Source organism: Fukomys damarensis, unplaced genomic scaffold (assembly GCF_012274545.1).
Source record: "Fukomys damarensis isolate Sample0158 unplaced genomic scaffold, DMR_v1.0_HiC HiC_scaffold_35, whole genome shotgun sequence".
Taxonomy (NCBI): domain Eukaryota; kingdom Metazoa; phylum Chordata; class Mammalia; order Rodentia; family Bathyergidae; genus Fukomys; species Fukomys damarensis.
This window is the reverse complement of record NW_022900947.1, coordinates 39,713,999-39,733,075: the sequence shown is the minus strand read 5'-3', so window position 1 is coordinate 39,733,075 and position 19,077 is coordinate 39,713,999. Positions and strand designations below refer to the sequence as shown.

Sequence of the window (19,077 nt, the reverse complement as noted above, 5' to 3'; positions counted from 1 at the left end):
AAAGAATAATATCCAGACAACAGCAAAGTTCTGTTGCTGCTGTGGTACCTGGCACCATTTTTTCTATTAGCCTCTTTATCATCATCTGGAAAGAGAATATTCTAGAGTAATATCATTAAATGTAGCTCTGATAAAGCACGGTCCCTACTATGTATCACAAAGCAGGTACTAGATATTTTACATTCATAGAGGTATGATACCGTATTGTCCTACATAAATAATACTAGATTCAGTTTTGGTTTGAAATTTACTTTGTCTACAAATAAGATTGCTATACCTGTTTTTTTCTGGGCTCCTGTCACATGGAGAATTGTTTTCTATCTTTTCACCTTCAGTCTATGGGCTTCTTTTTGCACTAGGTGTGTTTCTTGTATACAACATAATGTTGGATTTTGCTTCTTATTCCATTTTGCCAGTCTTCTTCTCTTGCTTGGTGAGTTGAGGCCATTGACATTGCTGGTTATAACTGATATGTACTGACTTATTATTGACATGTTATTGGCCTTTTGTTGACTCTTTTTACTTTTTCACCTTCTCCTTTTAATTTCTTGCCTTGCCTATTTGATTTGCTCTGTTGGGCCTCATGGCGTTGTTGCCTTCATTGTCTTTTTCTAGGATCTTCTTTAGAATTCCTTGTAGTGCTGGTTTGGTATTCATGTAGTTTCTCAGGTGTTCTTTGTCGTGGAAGTGTCTTATTTCCCCATCCATTTTGAAAGAGAGTTTTGCAGGATACATCAGTCTAGGTTGGAGGTTGTTCTCTTTTAGTACTTGAAATATCTCATTCCAGGCTCTCCTTGCCCCAAGGGTTTGTGTTGAAAAGTCTGCTTTGATTCTGATGGGCTTTCCTTTGTATGTGATTTGTTTCTTTTCTCTTACTGCTTGTAGTATTTTGTTCTTCTGTTGAGTTTCTGGGATCTTGATTATTATATGTCTAGGTGTAGATTTATTTTTTTTGATTGTGGCTAGTTGGGGTCCTATATGCCTCAGTTATCTGAATGTCAAATTCTTCCCCTTTGTTTGGGAAGTTTTCTGTCATTAATTCTGCAAACAGCTTTTTAAAGTCATTTGTATTTTCTCCTGCTACTTCATGGATTCCTATCAGTCTTTTGTTATTCTTCTTTGCATCATCTAGGAGTTGTTGGATCGATTTCTCATGATCTCTTACTGTTTTTAAGAGACCTCTCTTTTCACGGTCACTGACTGCAATCTTATCTTCTATATCTGAGAGCCTATCTTCGCATTCTTTTATTCTGTTGCTTACACTTTCAATGGAGTGTTTAATCTCCTGGATATCTGTTTGAACCTGTTTTATGGATTCCGTTTCTTTCCTATGTTGGGCATTTATTTTTTCCATTTCTTTCTTATGCTGGGCCTTCATGGCTTCTATCATGGTCCTGAGCTCATCTATTTTTTTGTCAGTTTCTGCTCTAGAGTCTCGAATCATGACTTCCATTTTGCTCACCATCTCTATGGTTATCTGGGAAATTATTTCTGTTTTGAATTTTTCTAGAGACTGATTGATCTGTTTTGTTATGTCCTGTGCTTTGAGTTCAGGGTGTCCTGGTGGTTCACTATTGCCTTTTCATCCTCATTTGCCCTACTGTTTGCCATTGGTGAACTGGAAGTCTGTCCTTGTGTCTTGCTTAAGTGTTTTCTCATTTTAATTTTTGTTGTCAGACTGTCCTTGGTCTAATCTCTGGATTATCATCCAAATCTTCCTGATATATTTGCACCCTAGCTTCTGTGTCTCTAACCACCCACAGACATTCTCATCTTCATAACATCAGAGAAAACAGCTCATCAAATCAACGGCAATGCTTTAACCCAACTGATACAATCAGCAACATATTAAGATCAAGCACAACTTGGACACTGACCACCTGTGGTAGTCACTAGTCTATCACCCTTAAATCATTTGAATTAAATTGAAATCAACAAGCAGTGCAGAACATGTCTGTAGTGAACAAACTTTTCAATGTAGTATATTTACCATTTAATGGCTCAGACAGAGCAAGGATGCAAGACCCCTGATCTCAGTTAGCTGATTGCTGAACCCCATGATGCTGACTGACCTTGGGCTGCAAGGCCCAGATTGAGTTCCCCATCCTTCTGAATGGTTGAACTCCTCAACATTCTATTACAGGTTTCCCACGCCCTTTTATTTAAAGATGTTCAAAGTTGGGAACTCAGAAAAATACCCTTGATGACCACCTCTGCCTCTGCAGAGTGGGTCCAAGGACTGGCATAGCCAGGAGGTCTGAGAGTGCGGGGGGGGACTTATGGGGGTTCAGGGATGCCCGTGTGGCTACCTTCCCAGCGCTTGAGCGATGGGGGCTGAGTCGGGAGCAGGCGTGGTTCTCCTTCCCCTGGTGGATTGGGGCCCGGCCTACCTCCCGGCACTTGAGCAATGGCGGCTGGGTCGGGAGCCTAAATTTGTTAAAATTAAGTAATTGTTTTTAAAAAGTAGTCAGGGGTAGCAATTTAGCTCAGTGGCACTATGCCTGTCTTGCAAATGCAAAGTTGTGAATTCGATCCCTGGTACCTAAACAAGTAAATAAATAAATGTAGTCAAGAGGAAAGATGACTATTGAAAGAAACTTACCTTTGGAATTCATAAAGTTCCCACTGATGGAAGCCATTATTCCCTGCTGTGAAAAACTGACTTGATGCAGCTTGCACTCTGTTTACAATTATTTGAAAACATTTGGTTTTTTTGTTATTGTATTTTTGTTTGAATAGTGTGACTATTATTGCAAATACTGTGAGTAAGCTCAGCTTCTCATGCATGCCATGAGAAAACCATTTCTCTGCGTTTTAGTCACACAGTGTGCATTTGCAGCTCATCCTCAGTCTCTTAATTGCATGTCTTCCACTTGATTGAAGTAGCACCATGATTCAACATTCAGCCATGTTTTAAAAATTAATGCTGTCTTTTTATATTTTATTTGGTGATGAATAAATATTTCCTGTTTGTTCCGAGGGCACTGCATTTGACATTTCATACCTGCCAAACCAAAGCAGATTCTAAGGTTTCATTAAGAGTTGAGTAATTCTGGTGAATATCGAGCCAGGAATGAACTGAAAGGACCATGTCTTCATATTTAGAAATCCCTTGAGAGACTTCAGAAAGCCATCTCTAGCAGATTATAATTAATTATGCCTTTGTTATTACTTTGTAGTCTTTAAATTGATAATTTGTCCAAATATTTTGGTTTCTAAAGATACAAAATACTCAGTTTATCAAAAAGTGTATACATTTAGTATGTAGTTTTAGCATTTTGTGTAGTTACTGACAATATAGTAACTACATTTCTTTGTGATACAATGAATCTTTTCATAGAACAAGTATCTATTTTATTGTATAAATTAAAGAATCCACTGAAACAAATAAAACTGTGTTCTAGTAGTTACAATGAATTGAATTTATCTCTGGACAATATGAGTTTAAAAACATAGAGGAAGTAGGAAATTGTTTAACTTACATTCTATAGGCTATTGGAAATTTTCTTTTATTCTTTTTATCACTGTCACTGTATCTGTGAAAACGTTTTAATACAATGAATAACAGCATGGGCTATTCACCCATCTTTTACTGAGCTTTGGAAATTCAGTCACATTCATACATGTGAATTTGGAGCACCAGGACATAGTGCACACCTTGTAAATGTAGCTTAATAGGGAATCTCAGACCCTGGAATTATAGTTCAAGTCTGTTACAGAATAGAGCAGGATCTTGGTTAATGGATGGATAGACTTTGGAGTCTATGTGGACTCAGGTTCAAATCCTAATTTATTGGTTGTGTAATTTGTGCAAATAATTTAATCTCATAAAGAATCAGCTTTCTTATTTGTAGAATGGGATCAGTGAAACTTAACCTAGAACTTTGCTATTCAATGAGATGATACAGGGCCGGGGATTTGGCTAAGTGGTTTGGCTGCCTGCCTCAATGAGATGATACAGTCATATTGTCTATGACAGTGAATTCTCAATAAAAGAAAACAATAATGAGTTATATCTATAAGCAGAACCTAGAAAGATAACTAAATTGCCCAAAGTTATAAAATCATCTCATTGGCACGTCCAGTGGTAGACTTGAGCTCTCAATCTCCTTTTAGTTTTCTTTTAAGTACTAGGGGTAAATCCAGGGATGCTCTATCACTGACCTACATCCCCAGTCCTTTTAATTTAATTTAATTTAGTTTTTGAGACAGGGTCTTGCTATATTGTTTATGCTGTCCTCAAACTTGAAACCCTCCTGCCTCAGTTTCCTTGTAGCTAGGATTATAGGTGTATGCCATCATGGTTGACCAAAATTTTTATTAATAATGAGATATTATGCAAGTGATTTCATTTTGTCTCAGTTTTATGTCATAAAATAATCAGAGGATATTTTTCCTTCTCTCTTTCCTCAGGATATAATGAACAAAAAAATAAAAGCTAGATTGGAAATAGTAAATTTGAGCAATTTAGAGCTGTGTTTTTACATTTTCAGTTACATAAATCAAATCTATATGAAATGTTTGAAACTTCAGCAAATATTTTTGGAGAGAAAGTTTCAAATAAGAAAGCTGGATAAAAGTAGGAAATGATTAATATTGGTTTTTCTGAGACGGGGTCTCAATATGTAGATGAGACTGACCTGGAACTCACTATGTAGCCCAAGCTGGTCTCAAACTCACAGCAATCCTCCTGCCTCAGCCTTCTGAGTGCTGGGATTACAGGTGTGTGCCACCATGCCTGGCTGGAAATGATTAATGTTGTATAACAAAGTTATTGGCAATGGCTCTTGTGACTACCGGGAAATAATATGATGTTATTTAAATCAAAAAAGCATGCAAAATCCTGAGAAACTTTGGCTACTTGATGCATAGATTTCAATCTTCATTTAACCTTATTCTATCCTATGTGGGTCCTTATATGAATTTAAAGGTAGAATAGTGGCCATTAAGGATTAGAAAAGGAAGCCAGTGTTACAAACTGAAAATAATCAACACTCTACAAAATTGCTTCTATTTGATGATGTGTTTAACCACTGAGCATGGCATGTGATACTAGAAAGTTTATTGAACTTCATGGCCTGTTATCTTGGCAATGTCTGGTTTTTGTCATTTCTAAGTCGAGTGTAGGTAAGTTGGTTGGTTTCTCTGAGGACCCTTAAATTCAGTGATAATGACTTAGCTTCTGAGGTGAAGACCAAATAAGGTGTGAGATGTAGCAGGGGTAAGGGGAAAATGTGAGAATCAAGACCTGTCATGTAAAGGTAAAAGATCCCAATGATGAATGTAAATGTACTGTATACCTAAAATGTACCAGTAAACTCAGTGAGAAGAAAAAAAAAAGAGATGTGAGATGTTTTGTAAATTTTAAAATGCTTTTTATATAGGATGTAGTGTTGGTATTTGAAAATATATCTTAATAATATAATTGCCTTTCAATAATCTTTTTTAATTTAGTTATTAAAAAGAAAGAAAGAAGCTCGTTTTTGGCAGGCCTTATTATAAAGATGTCGACTGAATGCTTGTAAACTTAGGAGAAGCAAGGAAGCAAGATGAAGTGAGTTATAATAGAACACAAATGGTTTCAATTAGGTATGCTGGTAACAGTGTGGTTTGTGCTGTACTGTTTTTCTCAGGCACCTTAAAACATGTCTTCAGGTGCTTTCAAAAACTAAAAATTAATTTAATCATACCTGCCGAATATGTAAAGCTTATTAATTATTCACTATAGACTTATGAATTATATAGCCAGGTAATCAGCCGGGAAGTACTTATAGCATGCGAGCGCCTCAGATGTAGCTCTTCTTTAAAGTAGCAGTGATTGTTTTAAGATGTCTTGAACAACCTTTGAGTTTTCAATGTAACGGGATTAGAAAGGTAAGAAGCTGGCACTTGGGGCTGAGTATGGTGTCTCAGGCCTATAATCCTAATACTTGGGAGGCTGAGGCAGAAAGATTGCTGTGAGTTTGAGGCCAGCTTGGACTACATAGTGAGACACTGTCTCAAACAACAACAACAACAACAACAACAACAACAACAACAACAACAACAACAACAAAAGAAGCTGGCACTGAAGTCATTACTAAAAAACCTACATAAGAAAAACTTTCCAACAGCTGTCAGCTTCAGAGTAACCCATGAGAAGTGCCTTATTTTATTTCTAAAAAATAAAAATGCTTTACATCAATTTGTCATATATAGAAAGGTTACCTGATTTGAAGATTTCAGGGTATATCATAAATTCCATGTTACATAGTGTTGACCTTTTCATATTAGAAGATGAAGCTGCTGCTGATGCTATGTACCTATACGTAGCAGGTGGGAGAGACTACTTCTAAAGTAGATTTCCTTCTATATCTTACCAGGAAAATTTTACCTTTGATCTTTTTATTACTACTACTAATGCTGCTCTTGCTACTGCTGAGTTTATTGAATACTTACGGATCCAGCATCGTTCTAGGTACTTTATATATATTTATACATTCAATTCTCATAGCAACTTACTGAATATATACTGTAACTATCCCCACTTGACAGACAAGAAAACATGTACAGCAAGGTTAAATAATGTTCCTAGGGATAATATGGAGCTAATAAGTGGCAAAGCCAGAGTCCCATTATGGTTAGTCCATGTTTCTGCCATTCTGCAGTACCGCTTCCTGCTATTGATTCACTACACTGGCATATGAAACAACCTTCTCTGTATTGTTTATTTCCTAACTAGGAAAATAGAGGTTTACATAGTTGGAGAAAATAAAGAATTAGGTAAAACCCGCTAGTATGATTATGATGTAGATTTCAATGAACTTTTCTCGGCTGTGAAATTCCACATCACGAGTTGATTTCATGTGAAATATCATTTGTATAAAGCATATTGGATAAAATTTTATGAGGATATTAGAGAAAGACTGTGACTGAACTGCCACACTTGACTCGCATGTTCAGCAGGAGTGTGTGCATAGTGATGTGATTATTCAGTTATTTAGAGAACCTGAATTATTTCATGAATTTTCTCTTGGTAAACTTAAAATGACCATGTGTGATATAGAGGTTAGTACTGTGTATTTAGAAAACTGTTTAGAGCAGAAAGCATTTAGGAAGTCAGACATATCTAAACAATAAGAATTGTTTATGTCAACAAAACAATTTTCAAGGAAACATGATTTGTCTATGTGTCAGTGTTAGAGGTCATGGAAACTATGTACTTCTGTGTTTTAATAAATAAAAGCCAGAGAGTATAAGCCCTAAGTGACATATTACCATACTCTACAATATCTGCACTAATCAAGATGAATCTATTTAAGTGAATTTATCCATTATGTTACAAACAGTTGGATGTAAAAACTGTGACTATTATTCATAATAGTAGTAATAGTAGTAACAATCACTACAACAAATATACAACTAAGCAATTTTTTTTTTCAGTATGGGGGATTTGAACACAGGGCCTCATGCAGAGCTAAGCAAAGGTTATGCCATAACTTTTTTTTTTTTTTTTTTTTTTTTTTTTGAGTCAGGGTTTTACTAAGTTTGCCAGACTGGTTTTCAACTTATGGTCCTCCTGCCTCTCAGCCTCCTGAGTAGCTGGGACTGTGCACTATCATGCCTGGCTATATCTACTCACATTATTGTGAATCAGGAAAGTACTTTGTATACATTATTTCATTTAATCCTTACAAGTCCTGTGAAGTCACATTTATTACTTTCACCTCCATAGATGAGAAAGCTGATAAAGGAGAGAAATAATTATGTGCAAAAAGTTACATAAGTAGCAAGTATTATGTATTCAGTAGTTGTAGAGTATACCTACCATAGCCTTGACACCATTCTAGATAGTATGGAATTAGCAGTGAGTGAAACAAAGTGCCTAACTTCATTAAAGAACCTCACATTCATGAGGGAGATATACAGTAAGCAAACAACATGGAAACAATAAGTCCAATGGCCATAAGCATTATGTTGAAAAAAGCCAAGTAATCAAGTAAGAGAGTGCTACAATAAGGTCCTGGCATGGGCTTTACCACTCCTATATACAGGATAATAGGGACTTCTTTGATAAAGGGGGATATTTCTGCAGATAACTCAGGGGTAGGGGGTTGTTTGTAAGAAGAATTTTTCTGGCAAAAGGGAGAAAGAGGTCATTGTGTTAGTGAGGATGATTTGGAGGTCATATGTTTGAAGTGAGTGAAGGGGAGAGTGTTTTAGTTTGAATCCAGATTTATCTGACTCTGGATCTCATATTTTGGTTACTGTACTAATACAATGGGGTAAATACTGTATAACATTATCTAAACTCCACTCTCATCTTGGGGACATACTATATTAGTGAGACACATACTCTCCTGGAAAGGAAGAGATTAGTGGTGCTCTACTCTGGAAAGTTCAGTGTTGAAACTATCTGAGAAATCCCTGTGGTCTGGGGAGAAATTAAAAGTAGTATAGGATTATGGACCATAAATTTGATTAACTGAAAGTGTAATTTCCTGCTCAGAATTCTTCAGTGGTTCTCTATTGACTGCTGAGCTTTAGGGAAATTGTTTTTCTGAAAACTGTAGCAAATAGACCTACTTTTGAATTATGATGAAGACGGTGTTCATAAACTCTGAGTTATGCTGCTCTTTTCAGGCTGTGAAATCAATTACAAACTCTTTGGCATTCTGTCACTTTCAAAGTAAAGTCCACAAGACTTGGTAAGGAATGCAGAACCTTCACAATGTGGCTCCCATTTTCTCTTTGTCCTTCTACTGCCCCTCCCCTTCATCTTAGCAGAGAGCAAAACAGTCCTAGGTGTCATATATCAAGGACTTTGCACACTCTGAAATGTCCAATGTCCTTTTATTTTGTGACTGAGATTTTCTGTTTTTCTTGAAATCTTTTTTTTTTTTTTTTAACCATTTTCCTTTCTAGAATGACATAACTTCTTCCCTTGCCTGCTTTTGGAGCTCATGTTTCTTTGTAATTGTCATTCCCAGTAGAAATCTCCCTCAGTTCTTCTGCCCAACTAGACAGTAGTTGGGGGTCTGGGGATTTAGCTCAGTGGTGCTGCTGTCTGCCTCTCAAGAGCAAGATCCTGAGTTCGATCCCTCGTACAAAAAAAAAAAAAAAAAAAAAAAAAAAAAAAAAGCACGTTGCCAACTAGACAGCAGTGTTGAAGTTATATAGAAATCCATGCATTCCTTGATTGTAGCTTTTATCGCACTTTATTTTGTAATTTCTTTGCTTCCATGACTGCCTCTTTTTTAGGGGGTGGATACTGAGGCTTGAACTTAGGACCTTGCACTTGCTAGGCAGGCGTGGTACCACTGAGCTAAATCCCCAGCCCCCATGACTGCCTCTTTTTCCAGAGCTTAAGTCATTGAAACCTTATTTTTGTCTATATTCCAACCAACCATAAGCTTGCCGTGTATCAGTGATGGCAAACCTTTTAGAGACAAGTACCCAAACTGCAACCCAAAACCCACTTCCTTAATGCCAGTACTACAATTAAACCTGAATGCTGAAGTTTCAGTAGAGAAAAACAACTCATACATCAACATCTTTTGTTTTTTTAAAAAAAAATAGCACATGCCATAGGTCCATCACCATTGGCTTATATGGTAGTTTACCTGCTTGCTTAAATTAAATTTAAGAATAATAGATGCGTAATTGTATAAGGCAGGATTTTCTAGAGCAACATGACAAACAAATATGTATATAATATAAAGGAGGATTGAGTCACATGATCAGGGGCTGGACAGTACCACAAGTCCATCTGCAAGTTGGAGGGGCAGGAAAACCAGTAGCTGCTCAGTTCAAGAAGCTGGAAGTCTCAGCCCCATATGCAGCCCCATCCAAGGCTGAAGGCCTGGCAGCTCCCTGGAGAGTTACTGGTGTGAATTTGCATTTAAGGACTGAAGAAACTAGACTGTGATATCTGTAGATGATGGCAGCAGCATAAAGATGTTCTCACTAAAGAAGAATCAAGCATGTGCATGGCTCCTTTTTCCACATTTTGTTCCGTCAGAGCCATGCACATTCAGGGTGGATCTCCCACCCTGGCTGACCCACATGCCAGTTGTCTCTGGGAGCATCCTCTCAGACATACCCAGAAGGGTGTTTTACCAATTTTCCACTCATCACTCACTCCAGTTGAGTTGACTACCAAGATTAACTGTTGAAAGAGGTACAGCGATGACTGTTTTGATCAGATGTTGAACAATGGTAGTTTACTATGGAAAAATAGATGATAATAAAAACAACTACTGTTTAATGAAAAATTATCATATGCCAGACATTAAACTCAGTGCAACAATACAAAACTTTATTATTCCAGATTAAAATAAAGCTTGAAAGATGCATCTTATTAGGTATAATTTTAAAGCTTAATTAATATCTTAATAGATACTTTTCAAACTAAATTTTAAATAAACATTCATTTTCAAACTATTGTTTACTGAATATTAGGAGAGTTAGAGAAGCTTTAAGAAGAGGAGGAAGTCCTTAGAAAGAGACAGAAGTCATCCTTGTTTCTTTATATTTAGTTTTGAAAATGTTACTACAAATGTGTATACTTGACTACATGGCAGAGATCTTCCGGAAAGAACACTGTACTCATTTATAATTTGGACAAGTCATTTTGTGTGAGACAGAGAGCTATTGGAAAGTGAGCCCAGATGAGACCCTGCATAATGCAGTGCTTTGGGCTGTTATCAACGATTAATTGTAAAGGCTTCTGTAAGTTCCATCCCTCCAATCTAAGGCTCAAAGTGGAATACTTCAGGCCATGGTTACTTAGTGCAAGCCCTGGCTTTCATTCAATAAAAAAAAAGCCTACTAATTAGGAAGTCTATTGAGTAATTTTTGAATAGTAATTCTCATTGCTGATTGTTTTGTGTTTCTTAGATAAATATATTATCTCAAATAGATATGTTGCTTATCTGCATTGATAAAGTAATTTTAGACATACATTTAATTTTGCCTTCATAGCATTTAAATGTTAAATTGTACTCTGAATACTTTTGAGTGCAAAGTCTTAAGGATATTTTATCAAATACTTTTTCCCACATAAAATAGCATAATGTAGCCTTTTCCCCTTTTTGTCTTTATTTTATTATCTGCTTAATTTTTCAATATTGTACCAATTAAATGAATTAGATATTCTTTATTGAATCCTAGTACTTCAAGTTTATCAGAAGGAAAAACTATATTAATGCTCAAAAATATATTTAAATTTTTTCTTTCAACTCATTCATTTTCTAGTAAAAATTTATTCTAAAGTTCTTTTTGTGGTTCTGCTGCAGTGACTTGGCAGCCAAAGCCCTGTGGGAAGCCTTACTGAATATCAAGCACAAAGAAGCAGTCATGGAGGTTCGGAGACATCTAGTGGACGCAGCAAGCAGAGAAAACCTGCCAATCAAAATGAGTATGGGTAAGCCCAGCCACTCTACCCGGAGGTGCCTGTGGGTTCTGAGGAAGCTTAGTTAAGACTGATCTGAGCTGTGGGCAAGCTATGGCAACGTGAAACAGGTAAAATTATAAAAAAACATTTGTGAACTATTGAGCAAATAGGAAAGTAATATACACACATTTCCACTTTTGTGACCAAAAATGAACACTTTTCTTGGACTCAATTTGGGAACCCTAGAAGAGTTCTTGCTAACAAATAATGTTTTGTTTTTATGTTTTTTTTCCTTTGTTAATTTAGAGCTAAATTGAAAGCAATCTGGATCCCCTCCTTTAATTCCAGTAACTTTTACTCCCCTTCCCCAGCTTTCCTCTACTAGATAAAAATGCTTCTATTGGTTTTGAATTATGAATGAACTATGGTACTGGAAACCAGCTGAGCAGACAGATTTGTTCTAGCATGGCCCCACGCTTTTCAGAGTAGTCTACAAATTCTCCAGTCATACGAGTATTATTGCTTCTTCTCCAGAAGGTCACATGACTCATTTTTCTCATTTTCACTTTTTTTTTTTTTTAATTCGGCCCTGTCTTTGGTATTAGAAGCATATGCCTGCATTGCAATATGTTTTAAATGGGTTTTCTTTTTGCTTTTGATTAAAAAGTAAGAGAACCACAGAACTGTTCAGATTTTAGAAAAGAAATTTGTTGTTTTTTCTTCTAAAATATATTAAATAATTTAAAGATGAGAATATTTAAATATGGATATTGAATCTGGTTAATAGGTAGAATTTATTTCTGTAAACTTGCAAAATTTATTTCTCTATTTTAATAAGATTTTCTCTTATCTGCTTATTAGTATCTATCATTAAATACTATTACATTTTAGTAAATGGGAAAAAGTTTGCTCTGTGAGATTCATATAGCCTAAGTTCTTAATCACTTATGAGTACAAAAATAAAACTATCAAGTTGAAATACAACAGAATATTGAAAAATAAAAGGATGTGGATGAACCAAGTAGGAAAAACGTCACAGAGTCATAACATGAAAAAATGATTTTGAGATTTAGTGTGTTAGGTGATTATAGATGAGTGCTTGAAGGAACATAATGATGATAAGAAAAGTGAAAATAACTTTTTTTTTAGTATCACAAGGTGCCAAGTCTTTTATCTCTTTAAATACATAATTTTATTTAATCATTGTAATAATTCTATGAGATAGCAGGCATTAAATTATTCCATTATTCAGATAAGAAATTGAACCAGACAAAAATTAAATACATTTCTCAAGATCATAGACTTGATAGCAGTAGAACTGGATTTCAAATGCAAGCTTTCTGATGGCAGAGAATGTACTTTATATAAGAAATCATGTTGATTCCATATAATCAATGCCAAAGTTCTCATGTTTCTTTAGAGTAGAAACAAAGTTGCTGCTTTAAGACTATGTGAGCTTCCCATCACTGTGACAGAATTCCAGAGAAAAATAGCTTAAAGGAGAAGAGATTTATTTTGGCTCATGGTTTCAGAGGTTTCTGTCCATTGTCACTTGGTTAAGTTGTTTCTGGGCCTATCATGAAGCAGAGCATGATGTTGGAGAGCATGAGGGGAGCAAAATGGTTCACCTCATAGTGGACAAGCGTCAGAATGAAAGAGTGAGAAAGAGGAAAAGGGAGAGAGGAAGGGGCTAGGGAAGCTAAACCCTTTAAGGGCACACCAACAATGTCCTACATCCTCTAACTAGGCCTCACTTCCTAAAGTTTCCACCAAGCCTTTAGCACCTGTCCTTTGGAGGACATTTCATAGCTACACTGTAACGGAAACTATTCTGGAATTTGACTACTCTAGAAGGTCTCCTCTCTGTGCTTCCCTCCCTCCTTTTTTCCCTTTCTCTCCCCTTTTATTTCTTCCTTCCTTCCTGTCCTCTCTCATTTTACTCTCTCCTTTCCTTCTCCTCCCTCCCTTTTCTTTCTGCAGTTTTAGGTATATGTCACTCACAAGTATGTTTTCTTTACAGAGTTCCTCATTCGTAAGTACTATAGAACTAATTTATATCACGAATGAAGAAAAGTAGGAATGCAGCAAGGGTCTTAATAAGGTTAATTTATATTGTGTTTCGATACTATAACCTTATGATGCTTTCACAACAAATTAATTTTTATTGCTCGATATAGGACTCTTGAAAGATGAACAAGCTTTACATTTCTAAACTACTGTATCTTTTAAAAATAATCAGAGCCCCCAAAATTTTAAAAAAGACAAACAACTGCATGAAGAATTCAGATTTAAATTCTTGAGTTTTCTTTCAACCAAAAGAAAAAAAATTAGATGAAGTGGTTTGCTTTATCTTAACACTGCAGACATAGTGTGTATGGGGGTAGCTGCTGACTTAGTGAGATTAACTCCCACTATATCCTTATGTCAACTACAGTTCAGTAAAAAACAAAACAGTGTGATTACTGATTTATCCTTCAAATTATTATCAAGAATTTCTTGTGTATCTCGTTTTTATATACAAATAGATATAGAGTCATGAATAGTAACAAAGGGAGCTGCAAGTTTAAAACATAATAATACTTTGGTGCCTATCACATAGCTTATCATTTAAAAATCATTGTCTGGTCTCCTAAATGGCTCTAATGCTTTTTCTAACAGTGTTTAAAAATATGAAATGTGCTTTAAACTATGTACTGTTCCCCTAACTCCTGCTGTTAGTTTTACAAAGGTATACATTTTCTGACTGTGATAGAGGCTTCTGGTATTTTTGAGACATTAAACAGATTTTAATTCTAGACTTAGGATTCTTGTGTTTAAATTCAGTGAGTGGGATCTTACGATTGAAACCTGAGATTTTATATATAAAACTTTTCAACACAAGGTAAATTCATATTAAAACATTATGAGTACCAAGAGAAGCAAACACTATTCTCTTAAATAATAAAAACTTAATGGCTAAAACACAGAGAAAATTCATTTTATCGTTGTATATATAAACATGTGCAGTCTTTCTGAGAGGTTGTTATTAAATTGTCAGTTAAGTAGATATGTTCCAGGAAAGTGATTTTAAAACACTGAAAGTGAATTGTATTTTTCCCATTGGCATTCCTAATGAAAAATGTATTTTGAAAGTAAAAATAAATAGTCTCCAGGAATTCCATTTGTTTGAATCCAAAGTGGACACTCAGAGAGTAAATGAATAGAAGATGCCATCTCAGAGTCTGGTGCATTTTATGGAGAATCTTTCTCTGGAGTACCATTGTGGTTGAGGGATCTTCACTGGTTTGAACCATAGCTTTTTTCAGAAGGAACAGTATATAAATTGTTGCAAAAACTCCTATTAGAGTTGAAGTGAAATAGATCTCTTTATGATATTGTCTTTTCTTTTACAGGAAGATTTCTTGAAAGTTTTTTGTGCTTGATGGCCCTAGTTTTTTATTGTTTTATTGGTTGTTAATCTAGTGCAATCTGGCTGCTAACCAATTTTTACTGAAAAGTCCCCAAAGCACTAAATATAAGGACATTTTTCTTAGTCCTTATCCTTCTTAACTTCTTTGTAGCAGCTACATCTAGACCATTGCTGCTTTTCTGTATGTATATCTTTGTTTCTGTTATTTTAGGGTTTCCTGATTTTGATAGAGTGCAGTGTCAGTTATATGTAGGGGTTAATCCCATTTCTGCTACTTATTAGCCAGACTTCAAAGTATTTATCCATAAAAATAGGAAAATATCTATTTTCTAGAATTTGCAGGAGGATGAAAGTTTCAAGTAGTGTGTAGTTTATGATTTTGAAGCAGATTGGAATCGATGTGTTGTGATTATATTCTCTAAAAGAAAATCTTCAGGGGAAATGAAATTATAATAGGATTCCTTGATGAGAATGAAATCAGCACAAACATCAAATTCAATGATTTTTCTTTTCTTCTCATTTCTGGAAAATGAACTCATTCATTCCTTCATCTTCACTTTTCTTTTTGTAGGCTTTATGCTGAATATCTACCTTCTAATAACATAGACTTTATTAGGGTGCTAATAGCCTTTTTCCATTTTTGGTTTAGTTGTGCTTAAATTTGATTGCCTTTTCTCCACTCTATTCTTGCCCCATCTCCACCTCATATCACCTTGACTGTATTTGGGATCCCCAACACCTGTGGTCATACTTTTTAGAAAAAATCTCGAGTTACACTTCCAGAAATAATGTGACATATTACTTCGATGCTTTTTAGTTCACTCTCCTAATTCTGGGGCACCTTAGCATTGGTCTCATTTACTCACTGCAATTTTCTCTTTTCCAAATTAAATGTGTGAACTTTTGACAAAGCCCTAGGTTGTTATTTTCTCTTGTTAAAGATGAATTCCAGTGCTGAACAAAGCTGTCATCTTCCCTGTGTTTTAGATACCTCATTCTCTTCATGAAGGGATTTGTGAGTTTTCCACCAACACCATACCTACTGTAATTTCCCACCTTTAAAATTTAGAAATTTCAACTGGCTTTTTGATTTGTTTCCTTTCTTTGTTTTTTTGTGACAGGTCTCATGCTATACTCCAGTCAAATTTGCCTCAGCTTCCTGAATGCTGGATTTCAGGTGTGCTCTGTCATGCCTGGCTTTCAACTGGCTTAAAAAAATAGTAATAAATGGGCTGGGAAATTAGTTCAGTGGTGCTGCTGCCTGCCTTGTAAATGTAAGGTCTCGAGTTTGATCCCCAATGTCAAAACAAAACAACAATAACAAAAAATCAGCAATAAATCAAAACATTCTAAAATTTTATTAAATGTATAGAATTCCTCAACATCTTTTAGAGTACTGTGCCATCTGTTTTGGGTTTTCTGATGTTTTGATCACATTTATATCTTTTTCCTTTATTATGGAGAATTTTGTCTTAGGGTTAGAAGAGCATCTGTGCATGCACACTTTTGTTTGTGTGAATGTGTGTGTGTATGTGTGAGAAAGAGGAATGTATAATGTGCCTGTGTGAGAAAGAGAATGTAGAGTGTATGTGGGTATGAGAGAGAATGGAGAGAGTTTGTGTGTGTGAGAAACAGAAGAATGGAGAGAGGTGAGGGGGAGAGGGAGAGGGAAATGGGACGATTAGCAAATTTTGCAGGAAAGATAGGTTAAAACCTAGTAAGACCATGAGATACATATTAGTTTGTAGAACATAAGAAAAATCTAGATACTTGTCCTACATGCGTACTGTTTTCTATAATGACTGTATCAGTTTAAATTTCTAACACCAATATACTAGGGTTCCATTTTCTCTTTACCATCACCAGCATTTTTTATCTCGTGTCTTTTTATAATACTCATTTTAATTTACATTTCCTTGAATAGTGATGATGAACACTTTTTCATATGCTTGTTGGACATTTCTGTGTATTGTTTGGGAAAATGTCTGTTTTTATCCATATCTTTTTTTAAATTTTTTTATTTTTGGTACTGGAGATCAAACTCAGGCCCTTGCGCTTGCAAGGCAGGTGCCATAACCACTGAGCTAAATCCCTGGCCCCTTTATCCATAACTTAATCAGGTTGTTTTTCTGCTATTGAGTTGTAAAAGTCATTTCTGAATGTTGAATATTAACTTCTTATCAGATATGTGCTTTGAAAATAATTTTTCCCATTTACAGATTGACTTTTCAGCTTGTTGACTGTTTCTTTTATTGTGCAGAATCTGTTTAGTCTGGTGTAATTTCATTTATTTATTTTAGTCCAACACCTGTGGTCATACTTTTTAGAAAAAATCTCGAGTTACACTTCCAGAAATAATGTGACATATTACTTCGATGCTTTTTAGTTCACTCTCCTAATTCTGGGGCACCTTAGCATTGGTCTCATTTACTCACTGCAATTTTCTCTTTTCCAAATTAAATGTGTGAACTTTTGACAAAGCCCTAGGTTGTTATTTTCTCTTGTTAAAGATGAATTCCAGTGCTGAACAAAGCTGTCATCTTCCCTGTGTTTTAGATACCTCATTCTCTTCATGAAGGGATTTGTGAGTTTTCCACCAACACCATACCTACTGTAATTTCCCACCTTTAAAATTTAGAAATTTCAACTGGCTTTTTGATTTGTTTCCTTTCTTTGTTTTTTTGTGACAGGTCTCATGCTATACTCCAGTCAAATTTGCCTCAGCTTCCTGAATGCTGGATTTCAGGTGTGCTCTGTCATGCCTGGCTTTCAACTGGCTTAAAAAAATAGTAATAAATGGGCTGGGAAATTAGTTCAGTGGTGCTGCTGCCTGCCTTGTAAATGTAAGGTCTCGAGTTTGATCCCCAATGTCAAAACAAAACAACAATAACAAAAAATCAGCAATAAATCAAAACATTCTAAAATTTTATTAAATGTATAGAATTCCTCAACATCTTTTAGAGTACTGTGCCATCTGTTTTGGGTTTTCTGATGTTTTGATCACATTTATATCTTTTTCCTTTATTATGGAGAATTTTGTCTTAGGGTTAGAAGAGCATCTGTGCATGCACACTTTTGTTTGTGTGAATGTGTGTGTGTATGTGTGAGAAAGAGGAATGTATAATGTGCCTGTGTGAGAAAGAGAATGTAGAGTGTATGTGGGTATGAGAGAGAATGGAGAGAGTTTGTGTGTGTGAGAAACAGAAGAATGGAGAGAGGTGAGGGGGAGAGGGAGAGGGAAATGGGACGATTAGCAAATTTTGCAGGAAAGATAGGTTAAAACCTAGTAAGACCATGAGATACATATTAGTTTGTAGAACATAAGAAAAATCTAGATACTTGTCCTACATGCGTACTGTTTTCTATAATGACTGTATCAGTTTAAATTTCTAACACCAATATACTAGGGTTCCATTTTCTCTTTACCATCACCAGCATTTTTTATCTCGTGTCTTTTTATAATACTCATTTTAATTTACATTTCCTTGAATAGTGATGATGAACACTTTTTCATATGCTTGTTGGACATTTCTGTGTATTGTTTGGGAAAATGTCTGTTTTTATCCATATCTTTTTTTAAATTTTTTTATTTTTGGTACTGGAGATCAAACTCAGGCCCTTGCGCTTGCAAGGCAGGTGCCATAACCACTGAGCTAAATCCCTGGCCCCTTTATCCATAACTTAATCAGGTTGTTTTTCTGCTATTGAGTTGTAAAAGTCATTTCTGAATGTTGAATATTAACTTCTTATCAGATATGTGCTTTGAAAATAATTTTTCCCATTTACAGATTGACTTTTCAGCTTGTTGACTGTTTCTTTTATTGTGCAGAATCTGTTTAGTCTGGTGTAATTTCATTTATTTATTTTAGTTTTTTTTAATCTTATTGAGTTTATTGGTACTTTTAAAGTATACAGTACAGTTACATTCATCATGGGGATCTTGTACTCTTCCATGACAGATCTTGGTTATTTTAGGTTTTATAGCCTGAGCTTTTGCTGTAATATCCAATGTCCTCAGCCATTGCTGAGGAGTGTTTTCCATGTTTTCTTTTAGGAGTTTTATAACTTCAGGTCTTACATTTAGGTCTTTTATCCATCTTGAATCAATTATTTATATATGGTATAATGTAAGTATCCAGTGTCCTTCTTTTACAATTGGAGATTAAGTTTTCCTGCTATCATTTATTGATTAGACTTTGCTTATTTTTTTTTACTATGTCTTCTTGAACTTTGTTAGAAATTAGTTGACTGTGTATATTGAGAATTATTTCTAGGTTTTCTATTCTTTTGCTAT

The 19,077-nt window shown here is 35.3% G+C and overlaps 1 protein-coding gene across 1 annotated transcript in view; it reads left to right on the top strand.

Moving 5' to 3' along the window:
• The window catches only part of Scfd2 (sec1 family domain containing 2), a 419,781-nt gene that overhangs the window by 71,077 nt on the left and 329,627 nt on the right, over positions 1 to 19,077 (top strand). Inside the window, exons 2-3 of the mRNA XM_010640292.3 lie at positions 8,623 to 8,668; positions 11,277 to 11,404. Of these exons, the coding sequence (XP_010638594.1) occupies positions 8,623 to 8,668; positions 11,277 to 11,404 (174 nt within the window). The remainder of the gene's footprint in view (positions 1 to 8,622; positions 8,669 to 11,276; positions 11,405 to 19,077) is intronic.